At 39.4% G+C, this 18,700-nt stretch overlaps 2 protein-coding genes across 3 annotated transcripts; one reads left to right on the top strand and one right to left on the bottom strand.

The window, feature by feature from the left end:
* On the top strand, positions 1-1,597 carry LOC101487793 (pro-opiomelanocortin). Its single transcript, XM_004565616.3, has 3 exons — positions 1-90; positions 708-828; positions 930-1,597. The coding sequence occupies exons 2-3, from the start codon at positions 712-714 to the stop codon at positions 1,437-1,439; spliced, it is 627 nt and encodes a 208-aa protein (XP_004565673.1). The 5' UTR covers positions 1-90; positions 708-711; the 3' UTR covers positions 1,440-1,597.
* Positions 1,598-1,968: 371 nt separating this feature from the next.
* LOC101487506 (protein EFR3 homolog B) lies at positions 1,969-18,700 on the bottom strand. 2 transcript variants are annotated; one of them, XM_024798605.2, is made up of 23 exons: positions 18,405-18,700; positions 17,566-17,895; positions 13,838-13,914; positions 13,543-13,670; positions 13,082-13,232; positions 12,448-12,569; positions 11,937-12,086; positions 11,500-11,595; positions 11,000-11,078; positions 10,112-10,247; positions 9,882-10,034; positions 9,657-9,768; positions 9,485-9,536; positions 7,704-7,876; positions 7,079-7,154; positions 6,733-6,894; positions 6,447-6,578; positions 6,265-6,332; positions 5,411-5,544; positions 3,807-3,898; positions 3,684-3,732; positions 3,309-3,415; positions 1,969-3,117 (listed from the first exon to the last, which is right to left on the bottom strand). In XM_024798605.2, exons 2-23 carry the CDS (start codon positions 17,849-17,851, stop codon positions 2,983-2,985), a joined length of 2,670 nt encoding a protein of 889 aa, XP_024654373.2. In that variant the 5' UTR covers positions 17,852-17,895; positions 18,405-18,700; the 3' UTR covers positions 1,969-2,982. The 2 variants fall into 2 exon arrangements, with proteins under 2 accessions (XP_024654373.2, XP_012778545.3); XM_012923091.3 differs by lacking the exons at positions 17,566-17,895; positions 18,405-18,700 and adding an exon at positions 16,148-16,553.

Genomic DNA, 18,700 nt, shown 5'->3' with positions numbered 1-18,700 from the left:
GGAGAGAGCAACAGCTAAAAACCTCCATCCAGCGGCCGAGTGACGGGAAAACACCAGCAATAAGAGGACGAAGAGGTGCAGAAAAGTGTGGTGAGAATCATCATTTTCTTTAATAACTTTTTATAATGATATTAAAATTAATAAGTGCTTAAAATGCTTGAAAATCACTTATTGTTACATTTTTTAACTTTTACTTTTTAGTTCTTCACAGATGATGAATTTCTAATGATTGACTCAATTCTATTAGACTTGGATCTAAAAAAAAATAAATTAAAACAAATACTGAGTAATATATTTTAAGATAAATTGTGAGAAAAAGACATTTGCTTCATCTCAGAACTGACAACAAGGATTTGGCATCAACAAAATATAAACTTAATGTAACTTTGCATAAGTTTATATAAAGTCAATGGTAATGTGTTGTTTAACCCAATATAATGTATTTTGCTAAAGAGATTACAGGTACTTTCATGCCCTTTATTATGATTTTTTTTTATGTACATGGGATGTATTTATTTATTTGATCAATTTCACAGTGATATCTGTTTTGTATACCTACTCTGTAAGTCACATTATGGTTATATATGTAGTGTTAATGTAACATAAATTAAATAAAAATATGTCAAATCAAAAATGAAACAAAAAAATGTATACATGAGGGGTTTTTTTTAACATTCTGTCTGTGCTTTTCTCTGATTGGTCAACAGGAGGATGTGTCCTATGTGGCTTTTGGTGGCATTAGTGGTAGTGGGCGGGGCCAGAGAAGTAGTCAGCCAGTGCTGGGAGCATCCGAGCTGCCAGGAGCTCAGCTCTGAGAGCAACATGATGGTAAACGCACAAACACACTGTTCACTCAGACCTGATTTAATGGGAGGTTCTTCTTTTTTTTTACCCAGAAGCTCACGTTTTCTTCTCTTTCTCTCCTGCAGGAGTGCATCCAGCTCTGTCACTCTGACCTCACCGCCGAGACCCCTGTCATCCCCGGCAACGCCCACCTCCAGCCCGCTGTCCCATCAGACGCCTCCTCACTTTCTTCTCAGGCCAAGCGCTCCTACTCAATGGAGCACTTCCGCTGGGGGAAGCCCGTTGGCCGAAAACGCCGCCCCGTCAAAGTGTACACCTCCAACGGCGTGGCGGAGGAGTCTGCTGAAGTTTTCCCCGAAGAGATGAGGAGACGAGAGCTTACCAATCAGCTGCTGGCAGAGGAAGGAGAGAAGGCTCAGGAGATGGTCGAGGAGGCGGAGGAGGAGCAGCAGCTCCTGAACGGGGTGCAGGAGAAGAAAGACGGCTCGTATAAGATGAAGCACTTCCGCTGGAGCGGCCCGCCAACCAGCAAACGCTACGGTGGCTTCATGAAGAGCTGGGACGAGCACAGCCAGAGGCCACTGCTGACGCTCTTCAAGAACGTCATCAACAAAGAAGGACAGCAGCAGAAGTGAGACTAGACGAGAAGAGGATGAGGCAGTGGAGAGAGGAGTGACAGGAGGAGGAAACGTTTTCCAAGGCAATTAGACACCAAAGAGTTCCCATTAACAGAGTGACCAATAAAAAAGCTCTGAAACTGCCATCTGTTACATGATCCTGATTGAGTGATGGAGAGGGGAAGAGTCTGAGAAAGATGTTTTGATATGTATTGATATATGTAAATAACTTTAATTATTAAATGAGTTATAAAAAGTTATTTGCAAGCAAAACAAGATACATCTTTTCTCTACACAAATGCACGAATCCAGAACACATGCACATCTACACCAGACACCTGCTACCTGTGATCCACATCCACAATAACAAACTTCACTTTGAGTTCCTCAAAGAAGGAGTAACAACAGCAATAAATCTTAATAGAAGTCAGTTGCTGAAATAGGTGAAAATGCTCTACGTGAAAAGTCTTTACATGTCAGTCTTGAAAAGGAGGAGTGTCCATCAAGCAGAATAAAGTGAGCTCATAAAATAAGCAGGAACTTACAATGGTGGCACTAACCCTTTATGATCAGTGGGATTTTTTTCCCCCAAAATAACAAAATCAATTAAACATTTTTAAGCAATATATTGTAAAAAATAAAAATGCCAGAGCAAATATGTAGCAGCTGTGAGACACTGGCAACCTGTACAGGGTATACCCCAGCTCGCCCTATGGTAACTGCATTTTCTGTCAATTACTACATGGTTTAAGCTCTAAAGGGCTAATGAGAATAAGAAGAAGAAGAAGAAGAAGGAGAAGAAGAAGAAGGAGAAGAAGAAGAAGAAGACTAGGTAAGAAAGAAAGTGAAATCATAAAAAGACAAAAGGTTGCTAAGAAAAAATCCACATTAAACAAAACTCCTAAACTAATACGTAATGACCAATATAAAGTATTGGGCCAGAAAAAAGTAAAGAAAAGGTAAGTGCTAAAAAAAAAGAGCATGTAGCGTCATGGAAGAAATACGAATCACTGAACTAATCTAAAAAAAAAACAACAGCTATTGTCCTCAGAACAACCTGTACGTACATTTTTAGGTAAAGTATAACATTTATAACTACATAAACAAGTCTATGACTCAATACTGCTACAGTAGAAGCCTTGGTTCACAGAAAAAAACAAATCAATTGTGTGTGAACCTTCAAAATAAGGCAGGGCTGCACAAATGAAAATGAAAACAAACTGTTGCTTGTCACAGCGAGAGGTCTGCTGTGTGTGAATAAGATGAGACGATAAAATTAACATGTACTATTTATTTAGTGCAGCATCATTTAACCATTAACAATACTTGTGTACAGATGCACCTCATGACTGGAGGATCAAACAGAAGGGCAGACTGGGAAATATGAAGTCAAACACTGAGTCAGTCCATTTCTAATACAAAAAGATCAAATCTGACAGCTATAAAGGAAACAGCCACACTAAATCACTAAAATGTAAAACTCTTTCCCTCACAGCCACTGATTCGTTTCTTTACCAAACAAAGTGCTTCAACATCATCACGAGGTTGTTGCTGAATGTCTTTAATAGACACAGAGGTCAGGAAACTTCATCTCATAGACCGGAGTCGATCGAGGTGCCAAATGTCCAGAGGGAGAAGGAGGAGGACGTATGATGAGTTCAAAGACCTGATTGAGTTTGGACTGAAGCAACGATGTCTGGAGAGACAAATAAAGGCATTATTTTAAAAAACAGTTTTTAATCACATCAAGACAGATCATTTCATCTAGATGAAAATTTTTTTAACAACTTTACTAAACTAAAGTGAGCTCTTATTGGCTGAGAATCACATCGATGGCGTGGGTGTGGTGCTTTCAGCTGCTTTGTTAGAGTACAATAAGCTGCTCACCCTGGCTCCACACTGGGCAGCAATTTCCTCAAAGGGAGCTGTCTGAAACCTCTCCACCACCTCCATCCGCTTCCTCCTCTCCTCTTCCTCGACCACGCCTCTGTCCTCTGACAGAAAGAAAAACCAGATCAAAGACAGATCTTCTTTGTTGACGCTAACCCAGTGCTTCACTTTGAATTTCGCTGTTAATAGTTTCACTTACGTGGCTTAAATTAAATGGGGGTTTTTTTATTGTTAAAATTCTAATTTTAATGAAAATAAAATTATACAAATAAGTCATTGTCACTATACGCTGAAGGGGACAATTTGAAGAATATTTCCTAGATGTTCACAAGTAAATCATGTGAAACTATTGATTTGAAATCGATGGCCTACCGATGGCGTTCTTCAGCGTCTCAAAGGTGATGTGCTCAGTCTGAGGTTTCTGCACACAGAGATATGATCAGACACAAAAAAAAGCGATGGACAAAAGGACAGGTACATTCAGCAGATGGGTACCTGTGGTGTATCAGGACAGAACGGAAGGTCCATGTCCACCTGCAGAGAGACGGCGTCTCCAATGCTCTTCCTCTTAGACAGACGATCCTCTTCTACAATAAAACAGTAATTCAGTCTGAATGCTATGAGACTGGTGCCTCTATCAGTGCACTCATACTGCTGCTAAAGTGGACCCTCAAACCCACTGCTATTAAATATTTACCTGCAGTTTTTGAGAAACATTACCATCAGCTTCTCAACAAAGCTTTCGATCGTTTGTTCTTATTTACAGTCCATACTGGGATCTTGAACAATCATTGTTAAGTACTGCGTAACTACTATTGTTCAAGACAGTTCTACTTAAACTTTACTTACTTGCTTTTACGTTCTACTTACTTTTATATATTATTACACTGAGTATGGTATATACTAGTTACTACCAAACACAAAGTCTAAATTACATAAAATGACATAAATAAAAACCCCGTGTGAAGCTTTGGGTCTTTGATAAATTGATTTAATATTAAGGGTGTGTTTGAGTTAGGGTGACCATATTTTGATTTCCAAAAAAGAGGACACTTGGCCCAGTCATGAAGAATTTTAATAATACTGTTTGTTTAAAGTATTTTTTAACATATTTAAAAGATGCCTTCTCTGTTAATAAATGTTGAAATCAAAAATGTTTTATAGGCTTTTACAAGTCAACAAGCGCAAAAGAAAATAACTTAAAAACCTCTGGAATTAAATAATGTTACAGAAATAATGCCTCATCTGTATAAGAAAAATTACCAGTGAGGTACCAGTAAGGTATTGTGCAGTGGTTTCTGCTGTCTCATTTGACGTTTCTAACTTCAATTAATTTTGTTTGCACGCCACCATTCTTCCAGTCGAAGTATGATTGGGAATATTTTCTCTGTTCCTTGGTTACTTAAGTCTGAGAAAGAGCTTCAAGAGTGACTTCCACTGAATCCAGCACTATCACACCATTGACAATAGCTGGCAGGCACTGCTGAACTTTTTAGCTGTGTTAAAGTCTGGAAATGCTTTTTTTTTTTTTTTAAGCAACACACTAGTGCAATCCATGGATCTTTAACTATTGTGATGCTTCATAGTATGAAATGCCAGTGCACCTTCTGCTGCAGATACAACAGCATCCTCATTTTTCCCAGGTGTAACAAAGAACTCCATCAACTTACTAGATGAATTTTCGCCTCGCACAGCCTTTTTATGTTTTTCTGTGTCCATGTAAGCAACAAGATCTCCGGCACCTTTGTTAGACACACAAACGTAAGTGCCAGCTCTGCACACAGTGCACTACGCCTCCCATTTATGATACGAGGGAAATTTCTTTTGCAGTTTGTCTGAAAAGATGCACTTGCGCTTTGGCATCTTTTGGCATCTTTTCAACACGCCGCTCTCCACTCTGTCCCGTCTGTGAGCACGGAACAACCACTTACAACACAGCAGTTCGGGGATGACGTTGCACATATGGGTCCTCTATAGGCCTATAGGAAAACCCAGACATTTTCATCCATCTTGAAAATCCCCCCGGATGCCCCGAACAGAACGTGAAAAGTTCACATGTCTGGGGAAAAGAGGATGGTTGGTCACCCTAGTTTGAGTACCTGTTAACTGAGGTGTGTACGGTGTGTTGAAGCGTTCACAGTGTGCGCTGTAGCTGCTTCCTGCCAGGGCCTCGCAGATCTTTGATTGGATGAACAGCAAAGCTTCATCCACCTTCAGCTCACCTTCTGGGAGTCTGATACACACACACAAAGTTATAACACCAAGACTTTAAAAATCCTGGTGCTAGACAAACAAAGCTGAGGTACAACCAAGCTAAACAATTGAATCTGTATAAATGTACATTGGACAGAAGAACTGGGCCACCTGCACACTACACCTACAGGAGCCGCTTGACAACAGAAACCTGTGCTATGAAGCCCTTGGTGTACACTTTTGTGGTGATGCTAATGCTAGGAGCCCTGCAGTTACTGAGTGAGCAGAGTGACGTTTACATACTGTTTGCCTCAGCACTTGGCAACCCCACGGCTTGCAGCGGATCAGAGAATATGTAGGAGGAACAGTTGCCACAGTCGTGAGCTGACTAGTTGCATGATTGATTGGATTGATTTTGTCTATACTGCGAGTTACCAGAATCAACCATAACAAGTATATTATTAAGAATATTGAGAACAATATAAGGTCAGCATGGTACTGTTTAATAGTTGATGTTTTTATGCTTTTTCTACTAGAGTTTCAACACTTTAGTAAAGTGTAATTACATAACTCAATAACATAAAATACTATATTTTATTTGTTTTTTAACTTTAAAATGGGGCTAACCTGGCAATATTTATTCTGCTTTTCGATTATGTAAATATGTGGGTGTGTGGTTGAATTTCTACTCTTATTTCTAACTAAAGTTTTAAATTTTATAATGTTTTAATACAATCAATTAGTGCGCCTCTCGCTCTACCTGGGTTTGTCACAAAACATGACTTCGGGCAGCAGGTGAGGAGCATCCTTCTGTCGACTTTCTATCACCTGAAGATCCAAAACAAACACACAGTCTGTGATGTTGTGCTAACAAACACCTTTGTTTCTCATGTTCTCTCTCACACACACACACACACACACACACACTTACACCGACTTCACCTGAGTGATGTGCTGGTGGAGTGTTGGAGGCGGGCCAAGTTGTGACAGCAGGTTGAGGAAGGCGGCGCAGAGGGCGTGGATCCCACAGCGATTAAACACTGACAAACACTCCTGATTGGAAAGAGTCATCTCCTGTGCAGCCAATCACAGGAAAGTTAAAGGGAGAGGAAGAAGCAATGTGCTATTTTATTTATTGTTTATTGTAAACACCACACACTGCAACATTAATAAACTAAGCTTTGCCCCTACACGGGCCTTTAAATCATATCACAGAGGTTCTGCCTACCTGCAGAGCCAGGATCAGTCGAATTAGATCCACCACAACCTCCTCATTGGCCAGTTCCACACTTAGAACAGCCAATAGGGTGAAGAGGGCTTGGTAGTGGCTGCGTCCACTGTTCTCCTCCCTAGAGGCCAGGTAGACGTGTCTGTAGAGACGCTGAGCATGCTGCATGAACACAAACACATCATGCTGAAATGTGCAAATATCATGATGTACACTTAAGACCACCCGTTTTATCCCTGCCTTTAAAAGCCATCTGATCAAATCTTGGTGTAAATCTCTGAAATAAATTCTTCCAACCTCCGAACTAGTGACATCATTCGTGGTGTCTCTGATGATGTGAGCTTACCTTCCTCATGAACAGGTTGTCCTGTCGAGAGCATCTGTCCTCTTTCATTTCCAAGGATGAGACATCAAATGCCACACTGTAGACACATAACCAATAACTTATCGATCCTCAACAGGTCAGTTAACGCCTTTAGACAAATGCTATTTTTCAGTTTTCTGCTATAATAAATCCACAATGGTAGGATCAAAATGAACAGCCATGCGGGCTCTATGGATGAGGGAACCATAGGAGCACTTTAAATAAAATGCATCTGGCCATGACTTTAATTTTGAATTTAAGGTAGAGACTGAACAACAGTCTTATAAGGCAGATTCACAGATTCTTTCAAGCCTGTTGTAAAAATGTGTGTAAAGCAGTATCTTTGTTTAAATAATCTGAAACGCCTCCAACCTTTTTAGAATGACCAACAATGCTATGTGATCCTCCTTTAAAATGATTATTGCAGATCATCTTTTAATGAGAGAAAAGTGGAAGTATTTACATTATGTTCATCACAAGCTAAAGACAATCAGCAGGTCTGCAGTGACATCCCCCTGCCACAGGGTGGAGCTCTTTACAACTCATTATTCTCCACATGGGTCATTAGTCTCTGGTAGTAGTGGTGTTGTCTCTGTGGAAGTGTGACCTGGCTGTGGTGAGCCGGGAGGCGTTGTGGCGTCTGTCAATGAGCGAGGTGAGGATGGACAGAACAAGCAGGCGGATCTCCGGATCCTCCATCAGCGTGAAGGACAGCAGAGGCTCCAGGAAAGACGAGGGCAGCGCCGTCAGCAGGTTGCTACTTTCGTAATGCTCTGACACCTGAGGCACAGAGGAGGGACAGCGAGCATGTCAGACTGACAGGAAAATGTTATTTAAGCTTGCATGAATACAGCTTCAAAGATTACAAAGATGAGCCTCAAGTGCTGTAAATTCTGATTTATTTGAACCATACGTTATTCATCTTGATGCATGCTCAATCATCCAGGTAAGTAAATCTCCAAAAGTTGATTCTGTTCATCTGGACGTAGCGTTTTGTGGGAGGACCACTCTCAGCATCGACCAAGTGTGTTTGCTTTTGGAACTGTGTCTTCATTCCACCTACTTCACATACAAGGGTCAGTTCCACAGGCAGAAACATGGGTGTGCCATGGGCTCCCCAGTTTCACCTATCATGGCCAATTTGTACATGGAAGAAGTGGAAAAGAGGGCTTTGCGATCCTACCCTGGAACACCACCAAGCCATTGGTTCAGATATGTGGATGACACCTGGGTGAAAATCAAATCTCACCATCCCCACAGACACAGTGTCCAGGGAGGCAGAAGAACAGCACATCAAGAAGGCCCTGAGTAAATGTGGTTATCCCATCTGGACTTTTGTCAAAGCTGGGAAGGCGCCAAAAGAAAGCTCCAGCCGATCTAGGAGAGAAGGACAACTGCTGCCTAAGCGAAAACATGTAGTGATCCCATAAGTGTCAGGAGTATCAGAACAGCTGAGACGCATTTTTTCTAAACACCGGGTGTCTGTGGCTTTTAAACCCCAAAACACGCTGTGCTAAAAATTGGTCCATCCCAAGGATCGAGTCCCTGACACAAACAGAGTAACATAGTGCACGCTGTTAAGTGCCAGGAGGATTGCCAGGATTTATACATCAGGGAAACCAAACAACCTCTGGCGAAGCGGATGGCACAACACAGAAGAGCTACCTTGTCAGGCCAGGACTCTGCAGTCTGTTCACACCTACAGGCCAGTGGACACTCTTTCAATGATGAGGATGTACACATCCTGGACAGGGAGGAACGCTGGTTTGAGTGCGGAGTCAAGGAGGCCATTTACGTGAAAAGGGAAAGACCATCTCTGAATCGAGGAGGGGGCCTAAGGGTACATCTTTCACCATCTTACAATGCTGTGATTGTAGCCATTCCCCAACTCTCTGTGAATGGTACTCATGGCCATTGATCAGTGGGTTTTGGTCAGTGGTCAATTGATCAATGGTCATGAGAATTTGCATAGTTAAGATTAAGGAACTGACCTTCCAGCCCATTGTTCCTTCAGTGGGCTGGTTTCAGTCATTATGCAAATGTACTGTTTATAAGATTAGAGAAACCTGCAGTCAGCTGAGACTGAAGAAGTCACTTGGATGAGTGACGAAACGTTTCTCCCACAAAACACTACGTCCAGATGAACAGAATCAACTGTTGGAGACATACGTTATTCAGCTTTATTCAGTCATACGACTTTAATCAGCGAGTGTAGAATCAACTGCTGTTTATCTGATAAACCAATAAACAAAACACCATTTCATTTTGATTATCTCAAAATCCACTGTAAATTTGCACTTCACCGACTCTCCAGGTTTTCCTTTATCATTTTAACTGTGTGCTTTCAAAAGGTAAGAGCAGAGCTGGAGGGTTTTAAAGAGACCTCACCTGTAGGAGAGACTTCAGCAGCATCACCTGTATCATCCTGCTGCCTTCAAACCTGAGTCAAGAATATTATTTCACAAAATTAAGGTGTTTTACAAGTATTTTGTCAAATACTAGGTGAGTACAGTGTTAACTACAAGCAATAGAGAGCACAGAAAGTTAATGTGAATGGTACCCGGAGTTGGGTGAACCCAAGGCTGGGTAGATACCAGGAACAGGAATCTTCCCCATGATGAACAGCATGACCTCTGACCTCTGGTAAATAGGCAGTGTGTTGGCAAAGGATCCTGAAATGTCATGAGGTAACATCAGCTCAAATGAAGTAAATAAAATTAAAAGTACAAAGAAAAGTTTGTCACCTTTAATGCAAAAAAGTGCTAAAATACCACCATGAACACACCAATAGTTTTAATGACGGCGTCCTGCAGTTTTTTCTCTTCAATCGAGCTGGTTTTATGTTTACCACCATTGTCATAGTAACCAGTCAGCTGGTAGTCCACGCTCTGCCTGAGCTGTCGCAGTAACGTGTTGAACACCTCCAACACTGTGGGACCTGCAGAGTACAGTATAAGTAACATTAAGCATTTCTGTGTATATATAAACAGATGTGTGTGTGAGCTGGAGGCTCACCGACAGATCCAGTCGCTTCTATAACGGCTGCTTCAGACAGGACCTCCACAATCCCAGCTCTGACTGAAGCTGGACTCCTGCTGTTGGCATCCAGGTGACCCAACAGCTGCTGGATGACCAGATGGGAGTGCTGGGACTGACCAAGAGTTCAATTCAGTTACAGAATAACAGGTGGAGTGACACGTAATATAGCCAGTACAGCTGGGGACAGTTAAGTGCTTTAGAGGTAAATGTAGGATGAGTAAAAGGAATGTACCATTAGCAGTGTTTATTATTATTTATTTCCCACATTTTGTACTTAAAATAATAATTATTAGTTCAACTTTGTAGATTTAACTATGTTGAAAATACATTTAAATTAACTTTCAGTTACTCTACAGTAAGATTAAGATTAAGTAATTGTGCTTAAATGCTTAAACAAATGCATTTTGTTAAGTTAATCTTAGGTTAAACTTGTTATTCTTATTTTTCAATACTTAAACTATAATATTAAATACTACAATACTTTCTAATAATTAAGAAAGAAATTAACATAATTAAGTTGACATTATTGTTACATAAATATAACAGCAGTTAAATTTTATTTAAAATTATGTTATCATACATTTACAAAACTAAACTGAATAAAGTAATTATGTTTAAGCTAAAGCACGTCCTAAAGTACTCAAATTAAGTACACACAGTTAAAATAAGTAAGTTCATTCTTTCTACAGATACATATTTAAATTTACAGTCAAAGAGTATTTCCTTTAAGTTCCTTTGAAGGGCATTTAAATATATGTTACTTTCAAGCTGAGGTAATTTAAATGTATTAATTTAACTTGCTGTATGAAATGACAACTATTACTATAGTGCAGTATATACAGGATTATCAGTGTAATAACAAACCTGAATAGAGTACATGATGATCTGAAAACACTGAACAGCAAACCCTCGTCCCTGCCAAAGACTGTGACTGTCCAGATGCCTGAAAGACAGTCCAGCAATCTGTATGTAATGATTTATTATTATAGCATATCATATATACTAGAAACTAAATAAATACTGCTGCTACTACTGATTTTGACCTCTATTAGTACAGCTACTCAGAATAAACAATAAACAGAGGTTGAGCATGAAGGTATGTGCAAGATAAATAAGCATCATTTTGAACTTCAAAGAGTCCAACAGTATTATATATGAATATGTGTAAATATCAGCAGATAGAGTCGAAGGAAGTTAGATACTTTCTTTCTATCTATTTTGATTGAGTGTTTGATGTTTTGACTCCATACTTCAAAGAAATTATTAAATCTTTGTTAATCTGTTTCTGTGTACTTAATATAAAGCACTCTGCTTTCGTAAGGAGTAATACTACTATTGTGCTATAAATATAGTGTATATCTTACATGAGTACTGGTTTGATAGCGTTGTTAATGTGTCCATAAGCAGCTCGGCACAGCAGCTCCCTGAAACAAACCTCTGTCTGCTCTGCTGGAGATCCGCTGAACAAAGAGGGAAATGCTGAAAACAAGCCACTAACCAAATCTCATACAATATTCTGAGTAATTTAACTGTTTAAATGTACTTTCAGTGACTTTTGGCTTTGTTTTATTTGACCACATGATTTAACAGCACCATAAACAGCATAGCAAACGTATTAAATTTCTTATCAATTTTACAAAATCTCAAAATTAGCTGATGTTTAGAACAGAATGTCACCAGCTGAATGTGGGAACCAACGGCAGTGCTTTTAAATATAATCCTAAACACAGATGTCACTTTATTTATCTAGCAGTAAAACGTGTAGGTGTACGAGAGTGTTAACATTAATACATGTCTATACCTGTCGTTTTGTGAGTGTTTCTGCAGATTGACCAGCAGGGCAGGGACAATCTGCTCCATGTGACGCGGCTCCCAGATGTTCACCTGCAACTCATCGTCTACCGTCTTCCTCACCACGCCCTGCAGCCCGCGGATCCCCGACACACGGATCCTAAACACACACAAACTTCATAAGTTTACCCACAAACACACTAAGTACACGTTCATCTCTAGACTCTGGAGCTGAGTTTTGTTTTGATGTTTGTTTTATGTTCATAATTTTGGATTATTCCACAATATTCCTCTTATACAGAGAGAAACGTGCATGAATCATCAATACTATTCAATAATTTGCTGATATAAAAAAAAATTTAACATATGAAAAGGCATAACCTGAGGATGCTTACATATCTAATCAAATGGTTGATTACTAAAATTGTTGATTATTTGTGTTCTGGCACTCACAATTGTATACCCTTCTTAAATAGTGTCTGTGAGTTCGTATCAAGTCAAAGTTAAACCTCAGAACTGACTTGTTTCTGGTGTCAAGGTCTTCGTGATCAGAGTGACACATCTCACTGAAGCGAGACACGAAGAAATCGTAGCTCCGGTGATATGACGGTGTGTCCTCCTCGATGTTTGCAAACTTTACAAACTACGCAACACACAAAATGAGCCTCTTAATCCATCAAAACACACTGAAAAGCAACTACACATGACAAATTTAGAAGCAGAAGTAAAACTGCTCAATTTTGAGTATTAAAAGAAATTTCAAATGTAAATTTTACTTATAGTTTGCCCTTTAATTTGAACTTAGATCTACTTAAAAAACAAATAAATTAATTAAACTTATGGATAATTAATTAACCTTTTAATTGACAGTTCCGAGAAACATTCCTACTGTGATACAACTTCTACTTTGTAAAATTCATTAAGAGATTTTACATTCCTTCATTAGATGAAATGCTTGCAGTTCCTCATAATACATGAAACTTAATGAATGTTAAAAGACTGGTGAATGGTCAAATGAACAAATAACCATTAACAAATTAACATCACTACTGCAGCTTGTGATTAGTAAATGTTTCCTTTACTGCAAACCCATGAACACTTTACCAAGATCTCAAAGCTTTTAAATGCTGTCCACTGTTGCAGGGTGTTACATACAGAGTTGGTGGCGAGTATGTGGAGGTGTGGTTTGTCAGCCTCCAGCAGTAGACGCAGTGTGCTGAGAAAACTCTCCACCAGCAGGTTGATGCTCTGACAGTGACATGCAAGCAACAGCTGCTCCATCGCCTCCATCGCTATGCACACATACCTGAGAGGGGCGGGAAAAAAAATCCCATTGCTGTTAAACATGTGTGTCATATTTTAAACCCCTGAGATCAGTCACTCCTCTAGAGATGGTGGGCTGATTTCAGAGAAGTGTGAAGCTTGTAATACTTAAAAGATCTTAAATACTTAAAAGACCTGAACTGCTGATTGCTTTACAGGGATACTCTAGATCCTGACTTCTGAATGTCTTTTTTCAATGATTTTTAAGTAGAATTTTATTCATTTAAGCTGCCAGTTAGCATAATGATTTTAAGGCCATCTGTGTGGGCTTTAGTGTGTTTGTGTGTACTGACCCGTAGCGGTGGCGGTTCAGCTCTCTGGTCAGACGCTCTGACAGGTACGCAGCAATGCGGTCGAGCTTCTCCGGAGCAGACAGAGCGAAGAAGGTCAACTTCTCCATGTTGGCTTTCACCAGCCCTTCCTGATCGCACACACACAAATACACACAGAGATGTTGTTACTGTGTAGCTTATTGAAACTTCATGAATATGTGAAATAAAGATGACATTTTTGGATTTTGATTACATTTGATACTGAAGCACTAAAATAAATGTAAAGACTGTGCGGTGTAGATGTACAGGTGTTTACCTCAGGGTCTTCTGGGAAAATGTTGTCGACCAGCCGCTTGTAGCGTGGCCGAAGGGCCCAGCAGCAACCACACAGCCCTGAACACAGAGACACGTTTCAATTTCCCCCTTCAGTTACAATGTATTTGAAACAAAGTCTGAAACACAGCAGGCTTCAGAGAAACATTTCCATATTTAAAATGTCCTCTAATAATTTTAATAAATTAAAATGTTGATCTCTGATTTAAAATAGTCACAATTTTTAGGAGTTATTAAGGAATGGACTTTTTTTAGGAATTCTGAAATTGAGAATTTTTTCTTTTCCATTGTTTTTGATAGTTAATAATAATAACATTCAGCCTCTGTTGGAGCTAGAAAACTGTGGAGTAATTTTTGTAATTTCATTAGTTTGTAAATATATAATATACTAAATACAGAAAGACACAAAAACTCTTTAAAATGTTATAAAGCAGGTTGAATTATAATAAAAACCTGTTTTCAGTAGTGAGTTTTTAAAAAATGTTTGTAACAGCCTAAAGTGGGCAGTCGAGTTTATGGATTGTACTGGACGTTTATAGATTTTCTTTGATTTTCATCTCTCTCCATGTTCGGCGTCACGGCTTTTGGGGGATTAAAGGAGACAAGAGATCTGCCACTGGTCAGCTGCCAGCACAACACACAAACGCTCGTCTTCCTGACTTTACGAGGCCCCTGAATGACACACTGAACATAAACCTGATTCAAACCTGAATCTGTAAACCAAACTGTCCTAAAGTGAAGACTCTGCAAAAAGATGTGGTTCTCACAACAACAGGCCTACGAGTGCACGCACACACCACACACACACACACAATGCAGCAGTGAGAACACATCTTAATCCTGCAGTGGTTTGTTATGTAATGTGTTTATATTGTTTGTGTTTTTTAGTTAGCAGAGCTTAAAGAATCCGCACTGTCACTGCGAGTATGCTGTTCTGTCTCAAAAACCAGGACAGGTGGCATGCTTGGACCTTCAGACCCTGCAGAACCAGCAGATCATACTTTTCTGAGAGCTTTTTCATGAGTTGGTTTTAAATTGTATTTTTTTTACTGTTTATTTTGTTGTTCAGATGAATTATTAGTTACAATATATGATATGATAAATCCCATGAGAGTGGTATGTTTGGTTTTTATTTGTTTTGTTAATAAGAATAATAAGAATAATGGTCATTGTCAGATCATTGAGAGATGATTACGGATCCTCACATAATTAAGTAAAGTAACAAAGACTCTTTTCTTGAACTATTTGATATTATAAACACAAATATATTTTAGGCTTCAGTAAATTAAACACTACAGCCAGCAAAACCTGACTGATAAATTGACAAACAGTTGACGTATTAGGGATAATTAAATAAAAGAAACACACACACAATTAAAATGAACCAACTTTTAATGACTCAAATCAGTAGTTCATTCATTCAACTTAAAATAAGAAAAAACTCTATCTGCATTGAAGAAAAGGAGTCTACTGGCTTAACATGCTCAGAATTTTGCACTTTGTGATTTGTGAAAATGTCTCTATTTTATTATACAACACAGGGGCCCTGCTGCCGTGTTTCAGGTACATGTATGAAATTTGGTCATACTTCCAACATGTTAAAGACACTCTTCTGAGAGCCATCACCATGGCAATCAAGAAACCTTTAAAAGAAGTGGTAGCTAGTGTATGTTAACACTTTTTCTAAACAGAATTGTTTTAATGACATCGAATACTATTTTAAAAAGTAATTTTTCAAAAATTTGCTCAAATCGGGGTCTCAGTTTGTGAGGGGCGTGTCCAAAAACATCAATCAATACATTAAAGGCTGTGACTCTATCAGGTACTGCTGTGACACTATGTTAACATTATTCACAGCAACACAATGAACAACTAGCAGGCTTTCCTTTAATGTCACACAGTTTTTGTAATAAACATTACGTTTCTGCAACAGCCAATCAGAAATCCGCATGCCTACAGGAAACACTTTAATCCCAGCGTGCCTTGATACGCCCAATTATCACTGCTTGCAGCTGTAATTAATTTTATTATTATTAATGTTATTATTATTGCCTTCATAACATTTGTTTGAAACTGTTAAACTAGAAAAAAACACATCCAGTAAGTTGTCCCTTTAAAATACATTGACATCATGACTAACAGGTAGATTTGAGGAGAGAAGCTGATGCAGAGGTGAACTGTCGCACATCTTTTCAGGACTAAGTGAAGCTTCATTTATGCCTCTGTTTGATCTTTAAATCTATTTCTATTTATTTTGAGATAAGGCTTAATAAATAAAAAGAATTGTTCTTACCGTACATAAGGATGACTCGTTCAGCTCACATCTACACTGTCACATACACCACACACACACACACACACACTTGTGGTTAATCCTCCACACACATACACACTGATGTGGCCCCGCCTCCTTTCATTCACCGTCAGTTATAAAGCTCGTATCTCGATGGTCAGATTAAGTGTCAGAGGACAATGTTGAAAACGCTTTTGCATGTTAGCTGTTTAACTCCAGATTAAAGATTTAAAATAAAACAAAAAGATGCTGTTTGTTAACGAGTTTGTTAAAATGAAATAAGACAGATTTAACAGTGTAGTATTTATACTCCCACAGGCTCTTAACCCTGAAAGACTTTTCTGTGTGTGTGTGTGTGTGTGTGTGTGTGTGTGTGTGTGTGTGTGTGTGTGTGTGTGTGTGTGTGTGTGTGTGTGAGTGTGTGTGAGTGAGTGAGAGAGAGAGAGAGAGATCCGGGCCATGTGCAGCAGCTCAGCGCTCTGTAATCTGCTCTGGATTTATTCATCATTCCAACCGAAAATGAAAAAAATAAATATCAGAAACCTGCAGAACTGAAAACATTCATCTGCTCTGTTTTCACTGCAGAAAGGGAACAAAACTGAAACTGACATTCATTTGTCTTCTTCTCTTAAATTATCGCTCACTTTCTGGCTGTTTAATATAATGTTGCTTACATGTTTTAGACTTAATAAGTGAGCCCATGTGGGGGAAAAAGACAGTATTAGAACAGAAAGTATTTGATGTTTTTCTCTTTTGAAAAAGACAATCGGTCTGATGGTAGTTTTATTGGGTTGTGTTGAGATCTAGTGTGATAAAAAAAAATCCACATATATTCAGTAAAAATATGAAAAGATAATTAAGTGTTAGATGCTCATTCAAAATGTCGAAGTCAAGTCGGAGCAGGAGTTGGGCTGATCTTGTATATTATATGATCTAATTTCCAGAACTTTGGACCATGAAAGTAATGCTATCAACAGACTGTTGGTCCACAGTGGGATGTAATTTAAAAGCTCTGTTTATCAACAATAACTTGCACTAAACCTAATATTATATGTTATTCTTGTTAGGCTTGGCTGCATCTATTTATCCCAGTTAAGTCTCCTGCATAAGTCTTAAGTTGTTAGCCAGTTATTCCTCTTTCCTGATTCTATTGAGATCAAAGTTTACACAGTGGACTTCATTTTTTTTATTTAGTTAGACCCAAAACTAAGGACTGAGTGTATAAACACATCAGGAAAGTGTTTACCAAGGTCATGGGGAATATTAATAAGAAAATTAAAGGTACTTCTGCTTTGGCTTCTGTTTTAAGAATTTAAAAGTACACCCATCCTTTATCTGTTTGATTCAAAGACGTCTTCCTCACAAACATTGTTGGAGTCGTAATGTGAAGCAGCCAGTGTATTCGCTGTATCCGTTACCTCCGGGTGTCTGGTGGTCCAGCACAGAGCAGCAGTCCTGCAGCAGCCGCCTTGGAGCCTCAGTTACGGCCGGCATGGCAGCCCTCGGCAGCGACATCCCCCTGGGCAAGCTGGGTATGGTCACGCCACGGGGCATACTGGGTAAACTGGGCAGAGTGGGCATACTGGGCATGGTGATTCCTCTGGGTAAACTGGGAGGGTTGATGCCTCGGGGCAAAGAGTTCAGCAGTGCTGGCATGGTGACCCCCCGTGGCAAGCTGGGGAACCTGGGAAGAGTCCCTGGCATCTCTGGAGAAAAAAGAAGAGGTCCTGAGGAAGAGGAGAGGAGACCTGTGGATGGGGAGAGGTGGAGAAGGGAAATAAGAACACGGATTGAAATGAAAAGCCTGCCTCTTAAAATTCTTCTGAATTTAACCCCTTCAGATCTGCAGCTCTGATACACCAACTTCCTCAGCAGAGCCCAACATGAGGGAACCAATCAAAGTTTGCGTCCCTGAAAATCTTGACCCCAATTATTTTCCATTTATTCCCCACAAACGTTTGGTTTGGTAATTAAGTAAAAAACACAAAGAAAAGAAATTAAAGATGTACTAACTAGTATTTACAGCATTACCTATATATGTATTATATTATAACACATGGGTCAAAAAGTCCTGTGTTTAAACTTATTATTAATAAAAGTCCTGCTTTGATTGAGGATTTCATGATAAATGCTGATTTATTAACTGTACTTTAGCTTCACATTACTGTAGATGAGTGTAAAAGAAGTGTTTTCACATGTGAGTTTTACTGAAGATGATGATGAAGACAGCAGTGTAAAATAAAAAGCGATGTCCTACCTGCTCGTCTGCAGCGTCGCTCTCTTGCAGCTGTTTCCCTCCAACACGCTCAACAACTGTTTATGTAACATCTGTTGAGCCCCTGCTCCCCGTCAGGCTCGGTCAATAATCAATGAGAGCGATCGATACCCGGCTCTGCATGCTGGAGCGCCTCTGACATCACAGCACATCAGGAAGAGGAGGAGGAGGAGAAAGATAAGGAGGAGGAGTTTCCTGAAACCTCCAGCTGTTTGAGGAACTTTAATGACTTCAATCATTTTAAACTTTAAAAAGTGAAACAAACGCCGTTCTTCGAT

This window comes from Maylandia zebra, linkage group LG23 (genome assembly GCF_041146795.1).
Source record: "Maylandia zebra isolate NMK-2024a linkage group LG23, Mzebra_GT3a, whole genome shotgun sequence".
In the NCBI taxonomy this organism is placed as follows: Eukaryota; Metazoa; Chordata; class Actinopteri; order Cichliformes; family Cichlidae; genus Maylandia; species Maylandia zebra.
Note: the sequence above shows the minus strand (reverse complement) of the source record. Positions and strands in the feature narration are given on the sequence as shown.